At 37.8% G+C, this 23,236-nt stretch overlaps 1 protein-coding gene across 3 annotated transcripts in view; it reads left to right on the top strand.

Moving 5' to 3' along the window:
- The window catches only part of ZNF148 (zinc finger protein 148), a 41,526-nt gene that overhangs the window by 8,899 nt on the left and 9,391 nt on the right, over nt 1-23,236 (top strand). For 2 of the 3 annotated variants that reach the window (XM_063400897.1, XM_063400898.1), the window contains exons 2-6: nt 11,686-12,031; nt 13,224-13,349; nt 16,362-16,485; nt 17,147-17,230; nt 23,084-23,202. In XM_063400897.1, the coding sequence (XP_063256967.1) occupies nt 11,702-12,031; nt 13,224-13,349; nt 16,362-16,485; nt 17,147-17,230; nt 23,084-23,202 (783 nt within the window). In that variant the 5' untranslated portion in view covers nt 11,686-11,701. The remainder of the gene's footprint in view (nt 1-11,685; nt 12,032-13,223; nt 13,350-16,361; nt 16,486-17,146; nt 17,231-23,083; nt 23,203-23,236) is intronic. The other variant, XM_063400899.1, reaches the window with a different exon arrangement.

Below are 23,236 nucleotides of genomic sequence, written 5' to 3'. Positions count from 1 at the left end.
CACTGTTGGTCAGTGCTCTCCCTAATGTAGTGACACAACATCCTCTGCTCCTTGAGAAAGGGCTACAGGGTATGCAGGTCGAGATGCTACTTCTAGTGATACCTAAATCATTGTCATTCCACTGGTTTTATAGTCCCATAAAGCTGCCATCTCCAAAGGGTCCAAATGCTTTTTGGAAATGTCAGGAGCATTTTGAAAAGTAACTGCCACCTGTAATTCTTTTTCTTACCTGATGAGATTATTATATGGGCTTTTTTTTCCCATTGGCTATGTTACATATGTGTTGCCTTGTGTTTATGTTAGCAAATGTGAGATAGATATTTAATTTTTAGTTGCCAAGTGTATTAGTCTTATGGAATAGGTAGGTTGCTAAAAGGCCTTTTTTTTAATATAGGTAAGGTAGACCTATAGGGTTTGAGGAGTGGAACAGTGAGTAAGATCTATGTCTTTGAGCTTTAGGCTCTTTCAGGTCTCCTGGCCCAGATTTTTGGCCCCATCTTTTCAGGTGGAGCGCTGATGGTATTTGAAAAAACAGTACAGAAAGCATAGGATTTGCTTGGTCTGTCTGGAGTGAATCTTTTGCTGAAGAGGTATTCATTCTATCATATTTCAGATTAACTGGATTATTTGAGTTTCTGTTCCATGTGTAGATAGATGAAGGGTGTATTTGAAACCCAGTTGAAATGAAATAAATATCCATTAAACATAAAGTTACACTGAGGTATGATAGTGCTTCCTCTGCAGAAGAGTGAGATGAGAAAATGTTCCTTGCCTGGTAAAAAGTTTATTTAGAGAGAGCAAGCATATTTTGTAGAATTTGTTTGGAGATGTTACACAGAATGTAGTCTTCCCCTGAATAGTTTTGCTGAAATGAAGTTAGGGGAAAAAATGCCTACTTTGTGCATGGTGATGTGCAGAAGTTGAAATTGGAACTTAGGAGAATTGTTCCTGTATTCTAAAATACTTGTGTTGCTTTCACAACCTGAGAGCCTGTGTTGAAATAACGTCTTTGAGTGCTGAAGTAAGATTTAGAAATATCACCTATGCTCTGTAAGATTTACTATTGTTATTCATGTCCTTCTCACCTATGGTTTAGAATAGTGTTGCTTTTTTCCTGTAAGTTTTCCTTGTGCTGTCATGTATGTAAATGAGGAATATTTTCCAGAATCTCTTAAAATGGCTTTTGCAGCTAACTTCCAGTTTGAGCAAAACCTTCTTGGTTATACTTCTTTTAACTTATTGTCCAATGTTATTTAATCCATGTGGATGTATTAAGTAATTGTCTTGAATTTTTCTGTAATTACTGTTTTTCTATAGTACATGTAGATGGCCTTTTAAAAAACAGTGAAGCTGAAGTAAAGATATTAAAAGAAAAGCACGCTTTTAAAGAGCAATTTTAGGTGTAAGTCAAGTATGCAAGCCTTAAAATTGCAGCATTGAACTTTAACTGTGCCACTTAATTTTACCACTCTTCTTATATTATTAATATATTGCACCTTAATATTATACCATAGTATTTCATGATATATGAACCCCAAAGCCCCTACATTTTAGAATGTCCATGAATTGAATAAGCAGCTGCTCTGTACTTTGCTTTCTTCTTGTTGCATAACATGTGTTCTCTTACTGTGCTCTGCTTAATCCTGCTCTGAAGGCAGAATGAATATATTTCTTTGTGAAATTTCTGTAATAATTATCAGTAGGCTTGTGAGGCCCTCAGAGATAATGTCTACTGCTCGCTTCACACCTAAATGCCAGGTGGATCCTTGCACCTGATTTAGACACAAGAATTGGAAAGATGGGAGGGGGAATAATGTGCCAAGATAACAGATTTGCCCCAAAAGCAGTGGCAGAGACACAAAAAGAAGCCAAATCTCCCATAACTCTGTTACATCATGGTGGTAAACAATGTTTCTCTTTTCAAAGCCTTACTGTCATGCTTACCTTTTCTTGATGGCAGTCCCACATTGGTGTTCCATTCCTCTAATGATTCTGCACCAAAGTGGTTGTTCCATGTTAGCTGGAAACCTGCTGCTGGTTGGGCTTTGTGCTCAGTGGTTAGGGAGAGGCCAGAGCCTCTTGCCCACCTTCTCTCAGCAGGTTTCTCAGTCACTGCTGCAGCCTTACCTTTCCATCCAAGGTGTGCTGCCTGCTCCCCTCAGGGGCTGTGCTGGCTGCAGGAACAAGAGCACTGCAAACTGATTAGTTCACCCTTGTGACCTATATTGAACGTTGCTTGTTATTACAAGTATTTTACTATGCCTCAGGGAGAGGAAATGGATATTTCTTATTTTATGGCTGGAGAATTGGTGCCTGTGAGAAGATGAATACTTGTACTTGGTGTGGCTGTCCATTGAGCTCTTCAAGAGCTTTTTTCAAAATTAAAATAGCAGCATGGCATTCATCTTTATATTTTTAAAGTACTGCTGTAAGTGACGTAATTGCAGCCCCGAGTACTCAGCATTTTGGGTAAATCTGACCCAAATGTGTCAGAATAAGCAGCTAGAAAATGTGCCAAATATAATTATTGATCATCTATTTTTAAAAATATTGGTAGAAAGGGCTTGATCCTATTTCACAAGGTAGTGTTCAACTGCCTAAATGTTCATGGTTTTTTCATGTGCTCTGTGACTCATGCATGTTTTGGCACTTGTAACAAACAGAGCAAGGGTATTATAATCTGTCTGACTAGTTTCACATATTTTTATGGAGCATTCCATCCAGTGTGCTGTAGAAAACCACGTAAGTATGTGTATATATATAGGCACACATGCACATATATTTATGGTATTTGTATTTTTAAAAAGTACAGTACCAGTATTTATGCTTGAGATTACCCTGTTTCACTTGCAGGATCTTACACTCAGCTTTGTTGAACTTCATGATGTTCACACAGCCCATCTCTCCAGCCTGTCAGGGTCCCTCTGGATGGGATCCCTTCCCTCCAGGGCAGCAACCACTTGGTGTCTGTGGGAACTTGCTGAAGGTGCCCTCAGTCCACTGTCCATGTCCCTGACACAGATGTTGAACAGCCCCAGTCCCAGTACCAAGCCCTGAGGAATCCCACTTGTCACTGGTCTCCACTTGGACATTGAGCCACTGGCCACAGCTCTGGTTCTGAGTGCAGCCATCCAGCCAATTCTTCATCCTCCAAGGAGAAGGAACATGTGCACATATACACACCTTGGGTGTTTGGGCCAATTTGAGAGCAACAGCAGCACTAGTGTAGTGCTTGTGATGAGCAGAGATGCTTCACAGATACTTGCAGATGGTAAAGAAGTTGTGAGACCCAAGGAGTTTAAGGGCTTGTAAAAAAAATGACACTTAAAAATCTGAGCATGAGAGTAGGCACCAGTGATAGGGTGGACTCTCAGAGTTAGGAGGAGGAATTGCCCCTTTCAATGACCTTAGCTATTAGATTGGCTCAGCTTTGTGATAGAACTGTACTGTTGTCAAAATCAAATGGAAAACCATTTGACACACTATCTGAAATGTTTTTATAATGTTTCAGCTTGGGACATATATGAGGTAAATGAAATTTCACAAAATTTTCACTAGTTGGATTGAAGTTATGAAATGCTACTTAGAAGATGCTAGGTAGCTTTCGTTATGTGTAGTGCTTGTTTTCCTCAATATAAATGTCAACAGAAGACCCTCAAGTGTCCAAATTTCATGGTGCAGAGACAGAAATCCTGCATTGTTCTTCTGAGGTTCACTACCCAGTGGGAGAAATTCCCAGATAAATTCTCAAAAATAACTGTTTTCTAGCAGTTGATAACGTAGTGCCACAAAATCAGTGGCTTTTTTTTCAGCTAAAAAGCATTGCCTGTGATTTTTGGACTATTTAAAGTATGTTTGTGACACTGGTGACACCCCTGTGGATTTTGATGTGGAACTGTGGCTTTTTAAGTACAGCATCATAAGCTTTTCCATATGCACATATGACATTAAGTTATGGTTATGCTGGTGATGATGGAATACAGATTTCAGGATAAGAAAGGTGGCAAAGATTTTCACGCATGGATAATTTTATGCACGATAAGGAGATTTTCTGTGAGTAATCCTGTTGATTGTAATAGGACTATTCACAGCTCAGTATGAGTGTCAATCTTGTTGGGATCAGGCCCTGCACTGGCATGTGTTCAGCAACATGGAGCACTCACAAATAACTGTGCAACAAGTCATAAGAGTGTATCATATGTTACCTTTTAGAATGTGTTGATTTTATGATCTGTTAACCTTTTCATGATGATTTATGTTTGATTGCTTTCTTTTTGCAAGTCAACACATTCTAATTGATTCTTAAAAATACTTGTGTGTTAATTTAAAAATCGTTCTTTTAGCTGAGTATTATTTTTCTGAGTAGGGAGAAGAGAGAATTTTATTTAATGTTCTTTATTTAAAACTATCAGGTATTATTCTTTACTGTCTAGGCTTCTGCGGTATGGTAAAAATTGAACCTTGGATATTGTGAAAGCTACCTATGTTTTATTTTATATTGGACTATATCCATATTTTAATAGTGCAAGTAAATATGTTTTTTGATATGATGAGAATAGTCAGCATTTTTCATGGCTTGATAGGGATCTGAAGTGGATGTTAGAAACCTGTTAAGTTCTAATTTTTCTCTTTCTTTTGGAGGGGCTTGCATTGGTGGTGGTTTCATTCATGGAAGTGCTTAAACATTAGTAGTTTTAAATATGCTGTTAAGCCCTGTTGCTATCTCTTTCTTCATTAGCATTAGGAATAGCAGAATTATTGGTGACTTTTATATTAATTTTAGGGTTTGAGAATGTAGATAGCCATTTTTCCTGTGGTCTGAATTTGGCATAGCCGTTGGGTATGTCTGGGTGGCAGCTCTGAGGTTCATCTGTGTGTGCACATTGCTTTTGTGGAGCAGTTTCACAATGCACTCTGATCTGATCCAACCACTGACCACTCCTGGAGGAAACAGTGCTGTTCCCTGCTCCTGCTTCCTCACTGCTCTGCTCCTGCATCCTCCACCTGCTCTTTCCCACTGATCCAAAAAAAACCTCGTGGCTTTTCTGTGGGAGTGTTTTTGTCCAACACCCTTTGCAGCTGCAGAATGCTCTGCTCAACCCAGAGCAGGCAACAAGGAGGTCTCAGGGGGAGAGGTGCAGGACACTCCCTTTTGGGCAGGTACCTCCTGGATTGGATTGTTTCTTGCAGTATCACTGAGAGTTGGGTAATAATAAAACACACTAAATGTCCCACTGGAATGGCCTATCAGTTGTAGTTGATTTTGTAGAAGTTTGGCTATTTAGAGAGGTTTTACTAATCATGCCACTAAACTGCTCTGATTATAAAGTGGTTGACATTTTAAGAATAAACCTTTCCAAAGTGAATTCCACTATTTCACTAAACAGGGAAGGAAAAAATTCTGTACTGGAATGAGAGTGTTCATTTAAGCAGTTTTATAGATTTATGTACACTGTATTAACTTTAGCTTACGGTTTAGCACAAATAGTTGTAGCATGACCATAGAGATGAACCCTAAGAAGCTGAGGGGTTTCCCCAGACTGCCTTTTGAAAAGTTTATTCTGTGTGTATTTTGCACAAGTAACCTTTATACATTTTGTGGTTTGGGCTCTGCATGTACTCCTTCTTCCAAAAGCTCTTGAAGCAAGGATGTGAGACGAGTGCTCCAGGTATGTGTTCTGTAGCTTCAGATATTTGCTCATTAGGAATTTTGCCTTGTCTTACTTTAATGCAAACACACTTCCCAAAATGTGGAGCTAAAATAATGTCATCAAGCTACTCCCAGTATAAGATTACCCTGAAACCATTTAATACCTTGGGCAGAGCACAGTGTCAGCTTTTGTGAGGGGAATCTTGGAGGTAGTTTTCATCAGAATAGTATCAGGTTGCTAAAGGCAAGTTAGAATTGCTGTTGTGCACCCTGGCTCTTGTGTTTGGGTTGTTTTAGCTTAGAAAACTTGGTCAAAGAGAGCTTATTGCTATAGTGAAAGTCATATTTCTGTCTCAAGTCTTTGCTGCAGTGCTTCAGAAAGAGCTGAGGTTTTAGCCAGAAGAGTAGTTTTATTTTACCAACTTTCTTTTCCTGTTTCCCTCAGCCGTCTTCATTCCTTTTTGCCTTGCTAAAGTAGGGAAAAGATAGTATAGGAGAGAGGGTGGAGTGGGTTATGGATATAGAAAGCAGCTAATCCTGCTTTTTAACATTTAAAAGGAGTAGCAGAAGTTCTAAAACAACAAAGACTTTCACAGGACAATGTTTACAAATACAAAAAGTCCATCTTACTTAAAAAAAGGCAGAAGCATTAAACTAATTCTGTTCTACAAATAGATACTAAACTGCAGATGATTTTCATCTTTTGTCTCTGCTGTTAATCCTTGAATATGTTTTCTTTTCTCCTCTGTCATAAATAGCCTTTTAAATCCCACAGAATTCATGTTTCTGCACATACGGATTTTATTTTTAAAGTGAACCCAATTAGTATCTCTGAGTACTTGCTCATTAAATTAAATAATGCCTTACTGCATGCTTAAGAAAAGAAAGGAGAAGACAGAATAACCCTTACCATCAATCAAAGTGGAGAACAAGACCTGGACCGGGTGTTGTACTCTGGTGGCTTACAAATTTTGCTGCTTTCCTTCAGGGTCTCTATTCAGATCTACTTCATAGCAGCCACCATCCCAGCAGACTGTTTGAATCAATGAATGTTTTCTCTTGCTGGTATTTTTATTTTTGATTCTGAATTGAAATGTTGTCATGCTTTTCATGCAGCATGTTTTCATTTAAGTAGTTGTTTCTTTAATTAGGAATATTGTCTTTACTGCTCAGCTCTCCAGCTCAGTGCACGAAGTCTTTGGAAAAGCTGATGTCAGGGTTCCTGAAATGAATAGTTGTGAAGTGCAGCTGGAGGCTTGGGTGAAGCAGCGGTTTCTGAATGAAGCAGTGGCGTTCACTGCATGGGGATGTGCTGCAGGCAGTGTGGAGCACCCTGTGGAAAGAGAAGGTGCTGGGGGGGTCCTGTGAGACCTTTTTGGGGCAGACCTTCTCTTTCCTCTCTCTCTTCCCCAGGGAGCTCTGCCTGTAGATGTCTCTTGCCTCCAAGTAAAGCCTTGGAGAATTTCTACCAAGCAAAATGTATTCTCTAAAGGTTTTGTTGACAGCTCTTTTTCTCTCAGTTTACAGAGGAACTATATACTCTTAAGAAAAATCTTGAGATGACTTGGTGAAGCTTAATAGAAGTTCTGAAATTCCACGAAAAACATCTCTGCAATGGGGATAACACTGTCTTATGCCAAGAAATTTGCTTGTGTTTGTGTATGTGGTTTGCATTTTTGTAGCTTCCCTAGAGATAATCTCTAAGTAAGTTGATCTTTATTTCACAAGTGCATCTTGCACTTAAAAATATATTAATCTTTGCAGGCTAAAGTGATCTTGTTTGAATGCTTTTAACTTACATTTATCACACTGTCATTTTTCCAAGAACACTTCTCCTCTTCAATTTAAACGATAGGATTCCTTTTATGTGAGCCGAAAGGTGTCACTTGACAAATTAAAGTGTTTTACTGAATTAATTGCATTTGGGATGCTTCTTGCCTGGATTAATAGCCTGTTTTTGTTTGTGGTTCTTTGTTTTAAAACATTACCTCTTTGTTTTAAAACATCACCTACTACAAGTCTTATATCCTGTTTCGTCACTTCTCGTATGCAGCCTAGAACTGTGAGTTCTCACTATTTTCCTGTGAAAAGCCAGATGTTTGAAAGCCTTATTTAATTAGCACCACTTCTGCTATGACTCAAGATCATGACTGGAAGTCAACTTGAGGGCTTTCAGTTGCATGACTCTGCTAAACCTGCTAGTCAGGGTGAGAAGGAAACTGTTTCCATGTCCTTTGCAGCTCCCTGAATACCCGTCCACAGCTGGCCTGTCCTCTGGGAAGCTGCTGTGTCTCGCCAGCTGTCCCAAGATTTGGTGTGTCAGGAGTCTTCCTGCCTCTGTTGGTGAGAGCAGCAGGATCCTCTGCACAGTTGAACACTCAGCTTCTTAGCCTGCCTGACTTCCTGCCAGGAAGTAGCTTTAAATCCAGGATTTCCGCAATTCCTACCTAATTTCAGAGTGATGGGGCATTGTCAGCCTCCATGTGGAACAGCCTTCTGTGCTGTTCTTGCCAGTGGCCTGAGCAGACAGATTAGGGCCATCATGTTCTCACACTTGATGCTGTTTGTTCTCCCTTGAATGTGTTTCAGCATCTTGAGTTCTTGTATTCTCCTGCCTGTCCAGTCATTCCTTTGGAGAATCCGCAGTGACCTGATGGTGTCGTATTTCTGTAGTGTGGAACAAAAGCACAGTGAATGACAATCTGTGTGAGATGTCTCCTGAGTATGGATTGACTTCAGATAAAGGCTGAAATGAGTAGATATATCTCTTTTATTTTCCTTGAAGTCTTTCAGGCTAGATATTTAGAATGCTCTACCAAAAGAACCAGTCTCAACCGTAGGTCTTTTGTACCATCCTTTACCAAATCTTAAGAATTTCAATTCTATCTCATCTTTCTCACTTGGCACAGGATATTCCAAACCAAAAAGATGATAAATTAATCCTCATTTTCTTCTTTTATCAAGTTGTTGCAAGATCTCTGGGAGATCTGCATTAGTGGGAAGAATACAGCCTTAGTGCTGTGCCAGGTTTTGTTTGTTTGTTTGTGTTATTGCTGAGAAACTATCAGTGTGGTTTCCCAGTTACATCTGAAAAATACTTCATGGGTTATATAATGTCTGCAAGTGGCTGTGTGACATACCTGACCTGCATTTTCCCTTGAAGACATCTCATTCTCTCACTCTACGTGGATTAATTTGAGAGTCACCTTCTCACATAACACTACCTGAGCTCACTCAAGGCATTAAGAAATTGTTGTCCATATTTGAAGACAGATACTGTGAAAATCAAAGGCATGATTTCAAACTTCCTTATGTTAGAATTGCAGGAGAACAAAAAAGGACAAATTGCAAGCACAAATGTGCTAAAGAGAATTTTTCCATGTTGTTCCCCTGTCATGGGTGGTTTTGGTCCCTAAAATGGGCTTTTTATGTGGGAAGGAAAAATGTTAAAAAGATTGATGATGCTGTCATATATAAAGACATTTAGGTTGGTGACTCTGTCCTCCTGATTTCCAGCAGAGCAAGGCTTACTAAAAATAATAAAAAAAAGTATTTGCCTGAAAAGCTTCTTCCTTTGGTCTGCTTCTTAAGTATTTGAAACTGAGAGAGGTCAGACCATCCTGGCTGTCAGCCTTTCTATGATGTATTCACAAGTTTAGAGCCTCTCGTGGTACAGAATAGGGACAAATGTTCTTTCACTTTTGAGTTACAAGACATGAGTTGCAATCAGGATGTGTTAATCGGCTTTTTATTTGTTGAGGTGTGTGGTGAGTTTTTCTTTTTTTTTTTTAAGCAGTTGAGTTAGTTTTACTTTCAGAATCTTAAGAACCAATAGTAATATTTGAAACAAAGTACAGTGTCGGAGTATGGGAGAACCTCATGAAATTTTTCAGCTCTTTCAGCTGGTGGCTTCTATTGCTACCAAGTAATCTAGGATCTCACCTACAAAGAAACCACTATTTATTTGGTAAACTTGGTGTGGTTTGATATAAAGAAGGCTTCACAAATGTTTAGATACATTGAGAATTTTTGAAATATATTCCCGGAAAAGAAAATTATTTAGAAAGTGATCAAATGGATGCAACTAAATATAGAAATTTAGACATTTGATGTACATTTGTTTGATGGAGATTTTTGCATGTTGGCAGGCTGTTAGGCTGGCAGGGGCTGTCATGGTGCAATTTCTGCAGAGTGATGACCCTGCTGGCTTTAGGCAGAGGCCTGATTTCTGTAGATGCAACCTGTAGAGAGACCTGATTTCTTTGGTTATGAGTTGTCATTGTGAGCTGCAGGGAAAGCAGCATAGCTTCTGAGTTTAGACTTGAATGGGGATGGATTCTTTCTGCATGCTGTGCTCTCAGGGGGATGGAATTTGAAGCTGGTGTGTAGCAATGAACCCACATCACACCTGTATCCTGACTCTGAACACATCAAAATCAAAGGTGCTGCTGCTGTTGTGGTGCTGCCCAAGGTCCCATGTGGGGCTTTGCCTGGGCCTGCTGTGTGTTGTCCAACTCCACTGTGCCTCTCCTCCCTGTGTCTGCTGTGACTGTGTGTGTACTGCCTCTGCTCTCTGGCTGTGGGGACACAGAGGGATGGAGGAAGGATGTCTGTCTGTCTGTCTGTCTGTTGGTGTATGTCTGTCTCCAGGAGCACTGAGGAATGGCTAGTAGGGGTTATAGGCCTGAGGAATAGGGTGAAGGAAACTGCTCCGACTGGACATCTGGTGTGCCAAGAAGAGTCCTAGAACTATCTTGCATATATAATAATTAGTAGAATGAGAAGGTGCTGCCACTTCCAGCTTCATAAAAGTCTCCTGCTCTGTGCTAAAAAACAATTAATAATGTTATGATACTTGTTGGAATATTGTGAATTGTATTGCTTTTCATGATAGAAATTTATATTTCCTCACTAATGCTCCTGCTTAGTGGATGTGAAAATGAATGTCTTTTATGAACAGTTCTGACCTCTCTGTAGTCTTTATTTGATGTATAGCTTTAGCTATAAAGTTACATTTTCATAGAACCACAGAATAGTTTGGGTTGGAAGGGACCTTTAAAGGCCATCCAGTCCAAGCTCCTGCAATGAGCATCTTCACTTAGATCAGATTGCTCAGCCCCACCCAACCTGGCCTAGAATGTTTTCCTGGATGGGGTATCCACCACCTTTCATTGTAACAATGTTCTTCCTTGTATCTAGTCTAAATTGACCCTCTCTCAGTTCAAAACAATTACTTGTTGTCCTGTTGCAACAGGCTCTGCTAAAGGTTTTCTCCACCTTAAAATCTCCCTTTTAAGTAATGAAAGGCTGCAATAAGGTCTCCCCGGAGCCTTCTTTCTCTCTCTCATCCTGTTGGCAGAGCAGAGATGTTCTAGCCCTTTGATAATTTTCCTTGCCTCCCCTGGACTTGCTCCAGCATATCCACATCCTTCTTAAGTTGTGGCCCCAGAGCTGGATGTAACACTGCAGGTGGGGCCTCAGGAGAGTGGAGTGCAGGCACAGAATCACCTCCCTCAACTGCTGCTTTGGATGCAGCCCAGTTTTGTCTCACTTGTGGGTATTAAGATGTTCCAGGAGCTACAATGCCCTGGGGTAGCAGCAGTGGAAGGGCACTGAAAGGACAAGGAAATAGGAAGAACAGGGCCAATATGAAAGAGGTGTTTGTAAAAGATAGTCAAAATGGAAAAAGAGAACAGAGCAAAGAGGACATACAGGAAAAAAATTAAAAGTTTTCTAAGGAATGAGAAGGAGGAATTAGCCATCATTTAATTACCATTGTTTTGCCAGTAGTCAGAAGCACTGATTTGAAACCTTTTATTTCAGAGTGTTCAATTGTGTGCACACTGATGTGGGAAAGGGGAATCTTTTGACATTCCTCCAAGATATCCAACTTTCGGTTCTTACTCAGTATCAATTTTAGGACTGCATGTATGTTTGTTGAGTACTGACTTGAGTTCTTATAAAATGTTTTTAAGTAAAAAATTTTAAGCAAGCGCACCAATTGTAGATGTTTACTATTAAAACTTTCTTTGTAGGTAATTGCACTTAAGAATGAACATTGAAGACAAGCTGGGAGGATTATTTCTTAAATGTGGTGGCATAGACCAGATGCAGTCATCCAGGGCTATGGTAGGGATGGGTGCAGTATCTGACCAGTCTGGAGTATCGAGAGAACGGCAAGAGGCAGTGCTTCAAGATCGGACTATGCCGCACCAAGAAATTCTTGCAACAGATGAAGTGTTACAGGAAAGTGAACTTCGACAGCAAGAGATGATTTCACATGATGAACTCATGGTCCATGAGGAGACGGTAAAAAATGATGATGAAATGGATGCGCAAGATAGACTTCCTCAAGGGCTGCAGTATGCTGTTAATGTCCCTGTAAGCAATTTCTTTGTGAAATATTGGAGAGATTACTAGGAAGCTTGATCTGGTAGTCTAATCCTACTCTGGCAAGAATCTATTAATTGCTTGTTTGGATTTTGATTATCAAAATATTTATGTCATTTGCCTCTGGCTGTGGATAAATTTTGCCAATTAAGTATAATCTTTAAGTATCTGTTTTATAAATATTTTATAAGCAGGCTGTTACCATAGAACTAAAGCGTTAAAATGTGCTCCTTTAAGTATATTTAATGTTCAAGGGTAACTACAATCCAGAATAAATAGTGTTATTAGAAGGTGCATACTGTTTATGCTGTTGATAGTACTGTTTAGTTGCTTTTGCTATAGGAAGCATCTTGTATGTTTTTAAGGTATGTGGACGCTTAGCAGTTGCATTCACACTGCAGGTTGGACTGTGACACTTCATACATGACCATAAATATGCCCCTCCACGATATCTCATAGAAGGCATACCTTGGCTTTCCCAGAGAGCATAGAGATGACTTCCTTTAGAAAGCAGAGCATCTGTCTGTAATGCAGCACATCATCACTGTTACCCTTCAAACATAAAGGACAATCACCAGGACTATAAAAGTAGCTAGCCTTACACACGAAGAGTTATCTTCAGAAACACAGCACTGTTAAAACACTACTCTGTTAGCAGTAGATCAGGTGGCTCAGGTGTTAGAAAAACGTAAGAGTATCATGGTCTTCATTGAAGTTCACATTAGGTGGAGATTTTTTTTTCCCAAACTTCATTAGAACTGGTCTTTTTTTTTTTTTTTTCTTAAAAATACTTTTGTCTTAAATATATAATAAACTGTTCCGTTAAATCTTGCATTGACAACAGCACGGACTAAAGTAAAATAGGTATGAAAAACTGAATGGTTTTACAGATGGAAGTGATTTTAACATATGAACTGATCTCAAAATCACCACAGGTCAAGAAAAAAGACCTTGGGAGATGAGTGAAAGGATACATCAAAATGTTACTGAGGAAATTAACTGTGCCCTTTTTATTTAAGATACATATTAATTCTTTCACTTAAATTTTTGAAAGAGTGAAGCCAGAAGATAATTCCCTTAGGAAAAGGTTTTCTGTTTCAGCAGTTTGTCATCTTCTAAAATTGAAAAATTGCTTTTCTGTAGTGAGAACCTTACCTGAAACTGGCACTTGGTATCTTAACAGATCAGTGTAAAGCAAGAAATTACCTTTACTGATGCATCTGAACAACAGAAACGAGACAAAAAACAAATACGAGAGCCAGTAGATTTGCAGAAAAAGAAGAAAAGAAAACAGCGTTCACCAGCAAAAGTAAGACATTGATTTGGCAAAACCAAGATTAAAAGGACCTGAAGATTTGGTTGACTTTGACTAATTTCATTAGCATTTGAACTAGTTAGGCTGGAAATTGTTTGTTTGCTCAGTAAAGATGCAGTTCTGAAGTTCACCAGAGACCCAAAACAAAACTGATATAACAGTGTTTTTCTTTGAACTCCTTTTAGCAACATGAACTCTTGACATATTTTAACATCTGTCTCTCCAGGCAGTTCTCTCTCCAAATATTTTTTTTTTTAAATTATGAGTCAGTAGCTTTGTAGACCATTTATAAATCATCTCTGTATCTATCTAATAATAGTTGTGCTTTTCTGTGAGCCTGACAATTTTATATGCTTCATGCATAGTAGTGAAAAGTTTTTAAAAAGAAAACTAAAATGGTAGTTTTGAAAATTCTAAAAAGTTTACTAATATATACAAAATAATTTACTGGTAGGGAAAATTCCTGTGATCATAATCATCTTCGTATATGTATTTATTTATATCAAAAGATTCTTACCCTAGCTGCTGGTTTGTTACTTAAAAATTTGTTTCGTAGATCCATTCATGAGGAGTATGTATCCCTGTATGTCTGAAAACAATTTTCTTCTGTTGAGAAGCACTTCAGATAAAACCAGAATCATTTCACCTCATGAGGTCGCAGTGTTATATCTTCTAGTAATTCCCCAAATCAATATTAACCATCAGATTTAAAATAGAACATATGAAGGCTGCTCTGATAGAAGTAAATCACTTATATGTTATCACACAGCAGCATTAAAATAAGCCTACTCAGAAAGCAACCCAGACAGTTTGTAGATCAAAGGAAAACCCACCATAATACAAAGAAAATCTCCCAAACCTCCTTTTTGTTGCCCTGGGAGCAGGACCCTCCAGTCCTCCTCAAAGCACTGTCAAATAAGGTTGCACCTGCAGTATTCTTGGAAAGCTGAGAAATTGCTTCAGATTGGGTGTGGAAGCAAGTTCCAAATGCTGTGCATTTTTTTCTCACTTCTCCCTTTGAGAGAAGAAGGAGATCTAGGTTGAGCACATCCAGAGATCACTTCCATGGAAACATGGCAAGGTAGAAGAGGCGTGTGCCCCTCTTTCTACAGACGTGTACTTGCATGCTTCCTTTTTATCTCCCAGTCTGCCAGGGTTAGTCTTTTGAGATGACAAAAGATTGAAAAATGATCAGCAGAGATGTTAAACAGGTTCTTTTTCAGTCTCTCTTCCCCTTTTTCAGACCTGTCAGAGTAGAAAAAAGCTGAAGCACTGACCTAGGTTAGAACCTACTGCAGTTTCAGTATTTCCAGAGTAGTGAGGTTGATTTTCCATCCAAACAGCAGCTGGAACTCTGACAAATGGAAGTCAGTTAACATCCTGAAAGGTTACAAATTCTGTTTTTTATCAATGCAGCTAATGAAGAAGTCATTAGGTCTCCTGACTCCTGTCTGCTGTTCCCTCTTCCACGCACACACACACACGGACACACACGCACGCGCACACACACACACGCACAAGCTTCTTTGTTGCTTTGGTTAGGGGAGCTGCTCTGACCAAGTTAACTCTCATCATTTAAGAGCTGATACAAGGAGTAGATTAAGAAGAGCCCAGATTTAGGATAACAATGAAATGAGAGTGTATTTTCTGCACAATTCTTTTAAAATTTCAATATAATATACGAGAAGCATTTCATAACATGTATTTAAATTTGTTTTAAAGACGCAGTGGCTTCATCAGCTGGATAATGTTACAGAACAGAGCCTTTACAGTTATCTCTATCTGTGACTGGAGCTGTAACACACCAATCTTACAAACGTATGAATGTACTTGTCCTTCAGAGTGAATGCACTAGAATTTGTTAGTCTGAGACTTTCACTCTTGTTTTGACGCAGGGGAATTAAAAATTAAGTAGATCCTACAGTATTTGCTACTATTTCAGAAATACTGCCTCGGTTATTGACTCTCTCTTTCTCATCACTGTCATTATCATAAAACCTAAAATGCTGTAGCTAATCAAACTGTAGATGTGTTTTCCCAGCATACTTTTATTTTCTGTTAATAACAAGGGACTAAACTGTATTATTTAAGGTTCCTTAAGCTCTTCTTTATAGTTGTGTTTGCAGTTAAGCAAGACTTTTATAAATGTAATTTGTTTACTGGTTTTCTTATTCTCTTGCCAGAGATAGTAGAGATTTTGGGTTTTCGTTTTGTTTTCTATTTTTATTCTTTTTGACAAATTAGAGAAAACCTGTGATTAGCTTTATTGAATAAGGTAGATGCGTTGTATTTTTTTAATTTAAGTTTTTTTAACTTTATATGAAAATAGTGGCTTTGTTTGACAGCAAAGCAATTGGGTGTGGCAAATTGAAGTCATCAAGGAGATGCTTTAATTTGTATATTAAGTGAGCAATACTTTATTGAGTGAAAAACCTGAAAGGGGAGAAGAATGATACAATTCTCTTGGTTGTTTGGCTTTGGGATTTGGTTTTTAAAATATAATTTTACCTTTGAGACCACTGGTATTATATAGATGTATATAACTATTCTGGTTAAGCTTTAATGACTTTTAGCAAACATTTAGAGTTGTGATTTGAAAAAAAGAAGATAACTTTTCACTTTTGCTTTAAAATACAATTGTCCATGGTTTAGTGCCCAGGAGTGGTTTGATTACTTTGCATCCTTTCCAACAGACGGACAAAATAAACAGTAGCATATAAAGTGACTCAGCTGTGCCTAGGGAAGCTCTAAGCTGATTTTCCGTGAGCTGCTTTTGTCTCCGTCCTGCTGAAATATCTCTTAATGCACAACGAGACACAGGTTGGATGGGACTGCCATTGGAAATGTGTATTAGAAGCTTAACGCATAGTTTTATAGAAATTAGCATTGTTTTACCTGAAATATTTACATTTTCTGCATCGAAAAAATTAATGTTTTTTTTTTTTGTAGTTAATAAGACATCTTTAGAGGGTAGTGTGAGAACAAATTTTACTCTTTTTAAAATAGATCCTTACAATAAATGAGGATGGATCACTTGGTCTGAAAACCCACAAATCTCATGTTTGTGAGCATTGCAATGCTGCCTTTAGAACCAACTACCATTTACAGAGACATGTCTTCATTCATACAGGTACTGCTTGACTTCAAATTTGTCTTTTCTACTATATAAAGAGTTGTTTACTTATGTTAAAAATGTTTTCAGCTCTATGCGAATTTCAGTTTTAAGAGTGTAGCTAACTTGGCATCTAAGCTTAGAGATTCCATGCACCAAAGTGTCAAAAGAATATCAGGAAAAAAAAATCAACATAGATTTAATAAACTGAAGAGCTAACTGTTTACAAGGTTTCTTTTCCTTCTTTATCAGAAAGTAATGGGTTGACTTGTAGCCTAAGTGCCAAAAATTGACCCCTTTGTAAAATGTGCTGCAGCTGCTTATTTGCCTGATGAGGTATCTCTCTGTTTGGAGAAGTGAAAAAGGTACTTGCTGTTATAATAGCTTGCCAGTATCCTGAATGCAGTCTATGCCAGCATCCTGATGATCTTGCTCATGAGGAAATGACAGCCATTCCTGATCACTCTTCCTTGCTAGTCTTAATTGACTCTTAGGATCATGGAGAGAACTCTGCAGTTCGTATACGTAGTAAGGCAAATGTTTTTTGGTATCAGGGTATTTTTGGAATTCGCTCAGATGCTGGTGTTTTTAATAGACATTTTAATATTCCTCAAAAATAGTTATCAGAAACAACAGTGCGTAGTTATTAACTTATGGATGTGGAATTATATTGTTCAAGGTGAAAAACCATTTCAGTGCAGTCAGTGCGACATGCGTTTCATACAGAAGTACCTGCTACAGAGGCATGAGAAGATTCATACTGGTGAGTATAGTGCCTTGAGTATCTTTACTGGCGTGCTTAAAAACTGTTTCCCCACTCAGGCAAGGTTTCTGGTAATAAATATGCAGCCTAAAACCTGTAGTTTGTTTTAATTTAACACATGTTATAAAGTTATAAAGTTTTTAAAAAGAAATTAGTTTTGTGCTTTCTACTTGTTCCACTTCCCCTTGGCTGTAAAATGAGTATGAGGTCCAGTAAGCAGATCTGAAAGTAGTTTTCTATAAATAACCCCAGAGCAGCAAATCCTGAAGTTTGTGCATTCATAAAAGTCAAAGTTCGTTAAGCAGTTCTGTCTTTTGTTGTATCAAGTTAATTCAGACAAGGGGGACTTTCAAATTACATTTCCATAGATTTATTTGTTTGTTTGTCTGTTTGTTTATATTTGAATTTGATGGAAAAGTGCCAGGACTAAAATGGCCAAAATGCCTAACCCCAAAGGTATTAGTATCAGCTTTTCTTTTCACTTTTTTTCTTCTTTTGGGTTTAATTTAGAACTGTTCTAAAAAGAAGAGTCTTAGTTTAAAAATATTCAATATAAGTCAAATAAGGCCTGAAGCTTTAAGCCAAAGAGAATAGTTTATATATCTTTATTTTTTTTATCATGTTGCACCACACAGAACCACATTCTTTAACAGGTTTGGTTTCATTGGGTTTTTGGCATTTTGGTGCATGGCCTTTCAATCCCTCTTTAAATATTTTGTAATATGGTCCCTTTTGGACTAGATGCCAATTTCTCAGCCTCTTTTCAGAAAAGCAGAGCTGGTGAATGTGCACAGTGTTTCTTGGCTGTAGCATTTAAATGGATATGAAAGCTCCTAACACGCAGTGCAGTGTGTGCATGTGGAAGGGTTGAGAGGGAGAAAAACTCTGCAAAATGAATTTTCAGAGCAGTGTACAGGGAGTTACATGCACAAATGCCCTGTTGTTCATGGGATTTTTGTATCCTAGGTTGCCATGAGTCCAGACTAAGTAGGTTGCCTTCAGCCAGTCAGCCACAGAAGAGTCTTCCATTCTTCTGTCCAATGTCTTTGTTCTGCTCCTAGTCTTTCCTCTGGCTCTGAATTGGTGAACCATGCTGCCTTCACTTTCTGTAGATACTTATTCTTGAAAAGAATGCTCATTCAGTCTCTTCCATCTATCTCCCCCCCAACCCCTCCCCCCCAGAAAAAAGGGCAAAAAATTTAAGTACAGTCTTCACATTTTTTTGGAAATTTTCTTTTTTTTTTCAAATGAGGATTGTTCCCTGTATATGGCTTTGAAAATGAGAGGCTGGGCAATATAGTTAATTAACACTTAACTGCAAATATTTCATAAATTGATTTAATTATCTTTTAAAATTTAGCTTCTAGCTCTAATGAGAAATCTGTGTCGATTGTAAGCTTTGGAGGGAGGGGGTGGATGTGGTGGGATTGTAGGTTTTTATGCCAGCTCTTACATATGCTAGTCTTTGTTTAGCAGAGAAGAAGGTACCATTTAACTAATTAACTGTATTGTTATCTGACTTTTTTTAGATAACTGTGTTTCCTCCTTTCCTTAGCATCCTGAGGTATAGATTGGTTGTTTCTCAGAAAATAGAGGATGATGCTTGTATTTAAATTGTTGAATCATAGATGTTTTCCTAGGTGACAGCCAGTAATAATTAGGAGAAAACGTGTAAAACCCAGCTTCCAGGAGTGGCAAAATTTTTTCTAAAGGGTGTTTAGTTAACAAGAATTTAACTAGTGTTTAATTTTGGCTTCACCCAGTTGTAGTGTAGCTAATTGGCACTGCATACCTGTCTGTGCTTTCACCTCTATATGACTGTTCATTACTGGCCCTTAGCTGCTTGTGTAGTCACTGCTGTTCAGGGCTGCATAACTAAACCCATGCAGAAAAGCTGAATTTTCAACATTCTTCTCTAACGAGAAGGTGAGCAATGGGTCTGTGTTTTACTTTGATGAAAGTAAAGATCTGTTTGTATTATTTATACCCTTTTAAAAATGTTTCTTTATTCAATACTTTTTTATTTTGCATTTTTATTTCCATGAATGACCAGCTTTTGTACAGTGTTCAAAATAATGATGTGAACAGGAAATCTCCTAGTATTTTAAAGATTTTTATCAAATTTTCCAGTTTATTTTAAACAAAGAGAGTAGTAACAGGTAGAAGCCCCATTTTATGCCTGTTACAAGCCCCCAGTTTACAGGTGCCCCACCTATTTGCAGTCTGATTTGACTTCAGTTCTCTGAACCACTCCTTCAAAGGAAATGTTGTGAGGGAGTTAGGAAGCAATCAATGAACAGCCTTATTCTGTGTAAATAATTAAACAGTTGCATCTAAAAGCAGACATTGCATTAATACAAAATTTGCTTATAATTGTGTGTGGATGAGGGCAGCAGTGTTGGAACCCTGCTGCTAAACTTGTCCCTAATGACACAGAAAATTGCTATTTTAGTTGTAAGAAAGGGGAGAGTCACTGGTATGCAAATATTTTCAGTTTACGAGGTTGGAGAAGATGCTGAATGTTCTTTTTTTTTTTTTTTTCCAAATATGTCTGCTTACTTTTTGCTTAGAAATGTTTCTATATACGTTACCCACTCATGCATTCATGTGTCCTAATTGTGTAAGTCACCTTACTTTCCATTTTAATCACAAAAACTAAGATTACATTAAAAAGAAAAAAGCACCATTTGGGCTAGCAATTCAAGTGCCTTCTTATTCAGTCATGCTGATTTTTTTATTGTCTTCTTTGATATTTTATAATTTTTTTTTGTCTGTTTAGACTTTAAAATGCCTGGGTTTATAATTGTTACAGCCTTCATACACATAATATTTGTACTACACTGGATGAGTAGTTCTGTTGCTTGGTTTTAATAGATTGCAAACATGAACACAACACATGGGCTGTTTTCATAAATAATACAGTAATTGTTGTATTACATTTTTATATTTTGAGGTTTTTTTAAACATCTGATTCTTTCTCACTCGCCAAGACATTTCAGAAAAACGTGTCCTGGTCTCTCCCTGCATTATCAAAAGGCTGTTATTAATGATCTCCTCCATTTGCCATAGATCCTGTTTGAAAAGTACAACAAAATTGCGGAAGGAATCTGAAGTTTTGGGCTTCTGCTAGGATGAAATTATTATTGGAAGCCTATCTTCATATTAATTTTTAATCTTTTTCTAACATTATCTTCCATATGAAGATTAAAGCCAAAATGACGTATGGTGTCAGTTTCACAAAGGTTTTCTTAATCTTACTTCCAGAGTGTTCTGGAATTCTACTGAAAAATGTTATTTTCTGTACTGTTAACAGAGTTAACTCCAGGGCAGTGTCCCCAAATTCTTCTCCCTGTTAAGGCATGGCCAGCAGTGCATTTATATGTGCCCTGAAAGTCTCCAAAATAGCTGGGGATTGTAATCCACAGACCCTGTTTGCCCCTGTTTAAGCCTTGAAATGGGAATAGGTAGCTGGGGAATCTTCTGCCAGCAAATAGCCAGCTTGAGTAGGAAGATGTTAAGGGACTCTGTGTGCATTCACTTACAGAAATGAGTGTAAGGCTGCAGGTAAGTGTATTAATGAAGTGTTCTGCCTTTCCTGGGATTGCAGGATGGCTCCTGAGAGGGCTGTTCAAGGCCAGAACAGGACACAGCTATCTTGCTTTAAGGCTCAGGATAGTTTTCAACCCAAACAGCCACTCCATTCTCTAAAATAAATCTAAGGTAGCATGAAAGCAAGCTTTGAAACACTGTAAGGAGACTTGTTTGAAGGGGCAATTTAAAAAAAACCCACAAAGTAGAATAGTGGAGCAAAGGGAAAGAAAAAAGTAAATAGCAAGGACTAGGTAGTAGTCTTTAGGAATGGAAGAGTTCCCATGGATCAAACAAGAACAATGAGGTCTAAATGTCTTATCTCAGCATTCTGAAAGTGGAAGGCAAGGACTGGAATTTGATTCAGAAAGTCTGAACAGGCTTCTTGGGAGTAAAGCACCATAGTTGTGGGGATGCCTGACAAACACAGAGAACATGAAGAATGATCCTGGAGTTTGAAAGTTAAGAAATAGGCCAGAGAGGACGATTTGCTTATAGGCAGGATGAGAGGGAATGATATGATAGGTGTTATAAGTTAACAAGAGAGGTTGAAAAAAAAAAAAGCAAAAATTTATGGTGCTTATTAATAAGCAGGAAATGGTAAAGTTCTCTAAGTCAAGTGAAAGAAGAGATATGGAATGCTGGGGTTGTGAGCCTGTAGAAAAAGAACTGATGGAAGCTGAGAGATCTGAGGAGAAGAGATAATTTGATTTAGGAGAGAATAAATTGGAATAATTTCATCCAAGAAAGGGATTGGCTGAGAAGCCACATGGAGAGGTAAGAATTAATAATTGGAAATAGGACATAGACTCACGAAGAGAGAGATTTAGAAATTGCTTGGAATTAAGGAAGTTGAAGCTGGGCATTAATGATCTGACTAGGAGCACATGTGTGGGCGATACAGATATTTTCCATTCTAGTTTCTATAAATACTGGAACCTTATTTTAAGGTACTGTATTCCCATTTGTAGAAGGATGTGGATAAATTCCTCTATTCTAAATGGAAAATACAAACTGTCTTTAAATAATAAAATCTATTAATTTAAACTTTTACATTTTAACAATTAATTGTTGGTAACTCAACAGGTCATAACATAATTAGTAAGAATAAAACAACCTCAGAAAATAGCGATAGTCTGCATATTTCTGGAAACAAGACATAAATGGTTCATATACCAAAAATCAGTGCAGTGCAGTATCCAGAATAAAGAGGGTCTTGACACATGCTGCCAAGACAATCCCTGGCCTCTATGTCAGTCCAAAAGATTTCACAGTAAATACCAAGAGGAGAGATCACTGTTGTTCAGGGTGAGTTCTAGTAAATAATAGTGAACCTTCTATAAAAGCAAAAGTAACTTTTCAATGCATTTGAAATTTTTAGGTTTTGTCAGAGAAAGCTAGAAAAAATATCAGAGGGAAGATGTAAGGCAAAAGTTAAAAGAAATAAAAATAGAGTTACTCCCTGCTCAGAAAGGATTGTCACAGGGTTTCTTTGTGAGGAATAATAAGGGGGAGAATTGAGGATGAATTCAGGGCAGTGCATATTGTCTGAATGAGTATTTCCTCAAAGAAAAAACCCAGAAACCGAAACAAGCAAACAAAACAGCCAAAATGAGAAACCTGAAAGTATGCAAATGCTGGTTCTGCTACAGAGGCTTCTTGGATTTTTACTTAATTTAAAAAATATTTTTAAATTAGTTCCTAAGAAAATAAATAAATTTGGTTTTCAGCCAAAATAGTAGGACTTTTTCAAAGCAGTTCTCTCAACTCCACATATGGATAAGGGAAAAATATGAAAAAATAAAAAGCACCCCTCCAAAATGTTTTATTTGAGTTTGGAAATGCATTAATTCTCTCCTAGAAGGGATGGATGGGTTTGAGTTAATGAGTTGGTGAGAGGTTTGAGGTATTTTTATACAGTTGTCTGCCCTAAAAGATGCATACTGTAGCAACTATTCAGGAAGACCATCTTTGCATTTCTTAATTTGTTCATGTAAGACATACCTGTACCTGCATTAGAAAGATGAGTAAGGATTTAGTTTTAAAGGTGGGGTTTTTTTAGCATAAAAACCTAAAGTAATTTTAGGCATCACAACTGAGTATTGAAAAAATAGTGATGTAAGCAAGCCCTATGTGGTTTTTCAATAGCCATAGACTAAATGCTCTTACTGCTTCTAAGAGAGAATGTAGTATTTGACCTGGTAATTTGATGGAAAAATATTGATTTATTCTTTTAGATTAATATTGCTACGTGTTTTTTATCAGGTGAAAAGCCATTTCGTTGCGATGAATGTGGTATGAGGTTTATTCAGAAGTATCACATGGAAAGGCACAAAAGAACTCACAGTGGAGAGAAGCCTTACCAGTGTGAATACTGTTTGCAGGTAAGATATCTAAGTGAAATCTTCTGTGATTGAA

This window comes from Prinia subflava, chromosome 6 (assembly GCF_021018805.1).
Source record: "Prinia subflava isolate CZ2003 ecotype Zambia chromosome 6, Cam_Psub_1.2, whole genome shotgun sequence".
Taxonomy (NCBI): Eukaryota; Metazoa; Chordata; class Aves; order Passeriformes; family Cisticolidae; genus Prinia; species Prinia subflava.
Note: the sequence above shows the minus strand (reverse complement) of the source record. Positions and strands in the feature narration are given on the sequence as shown.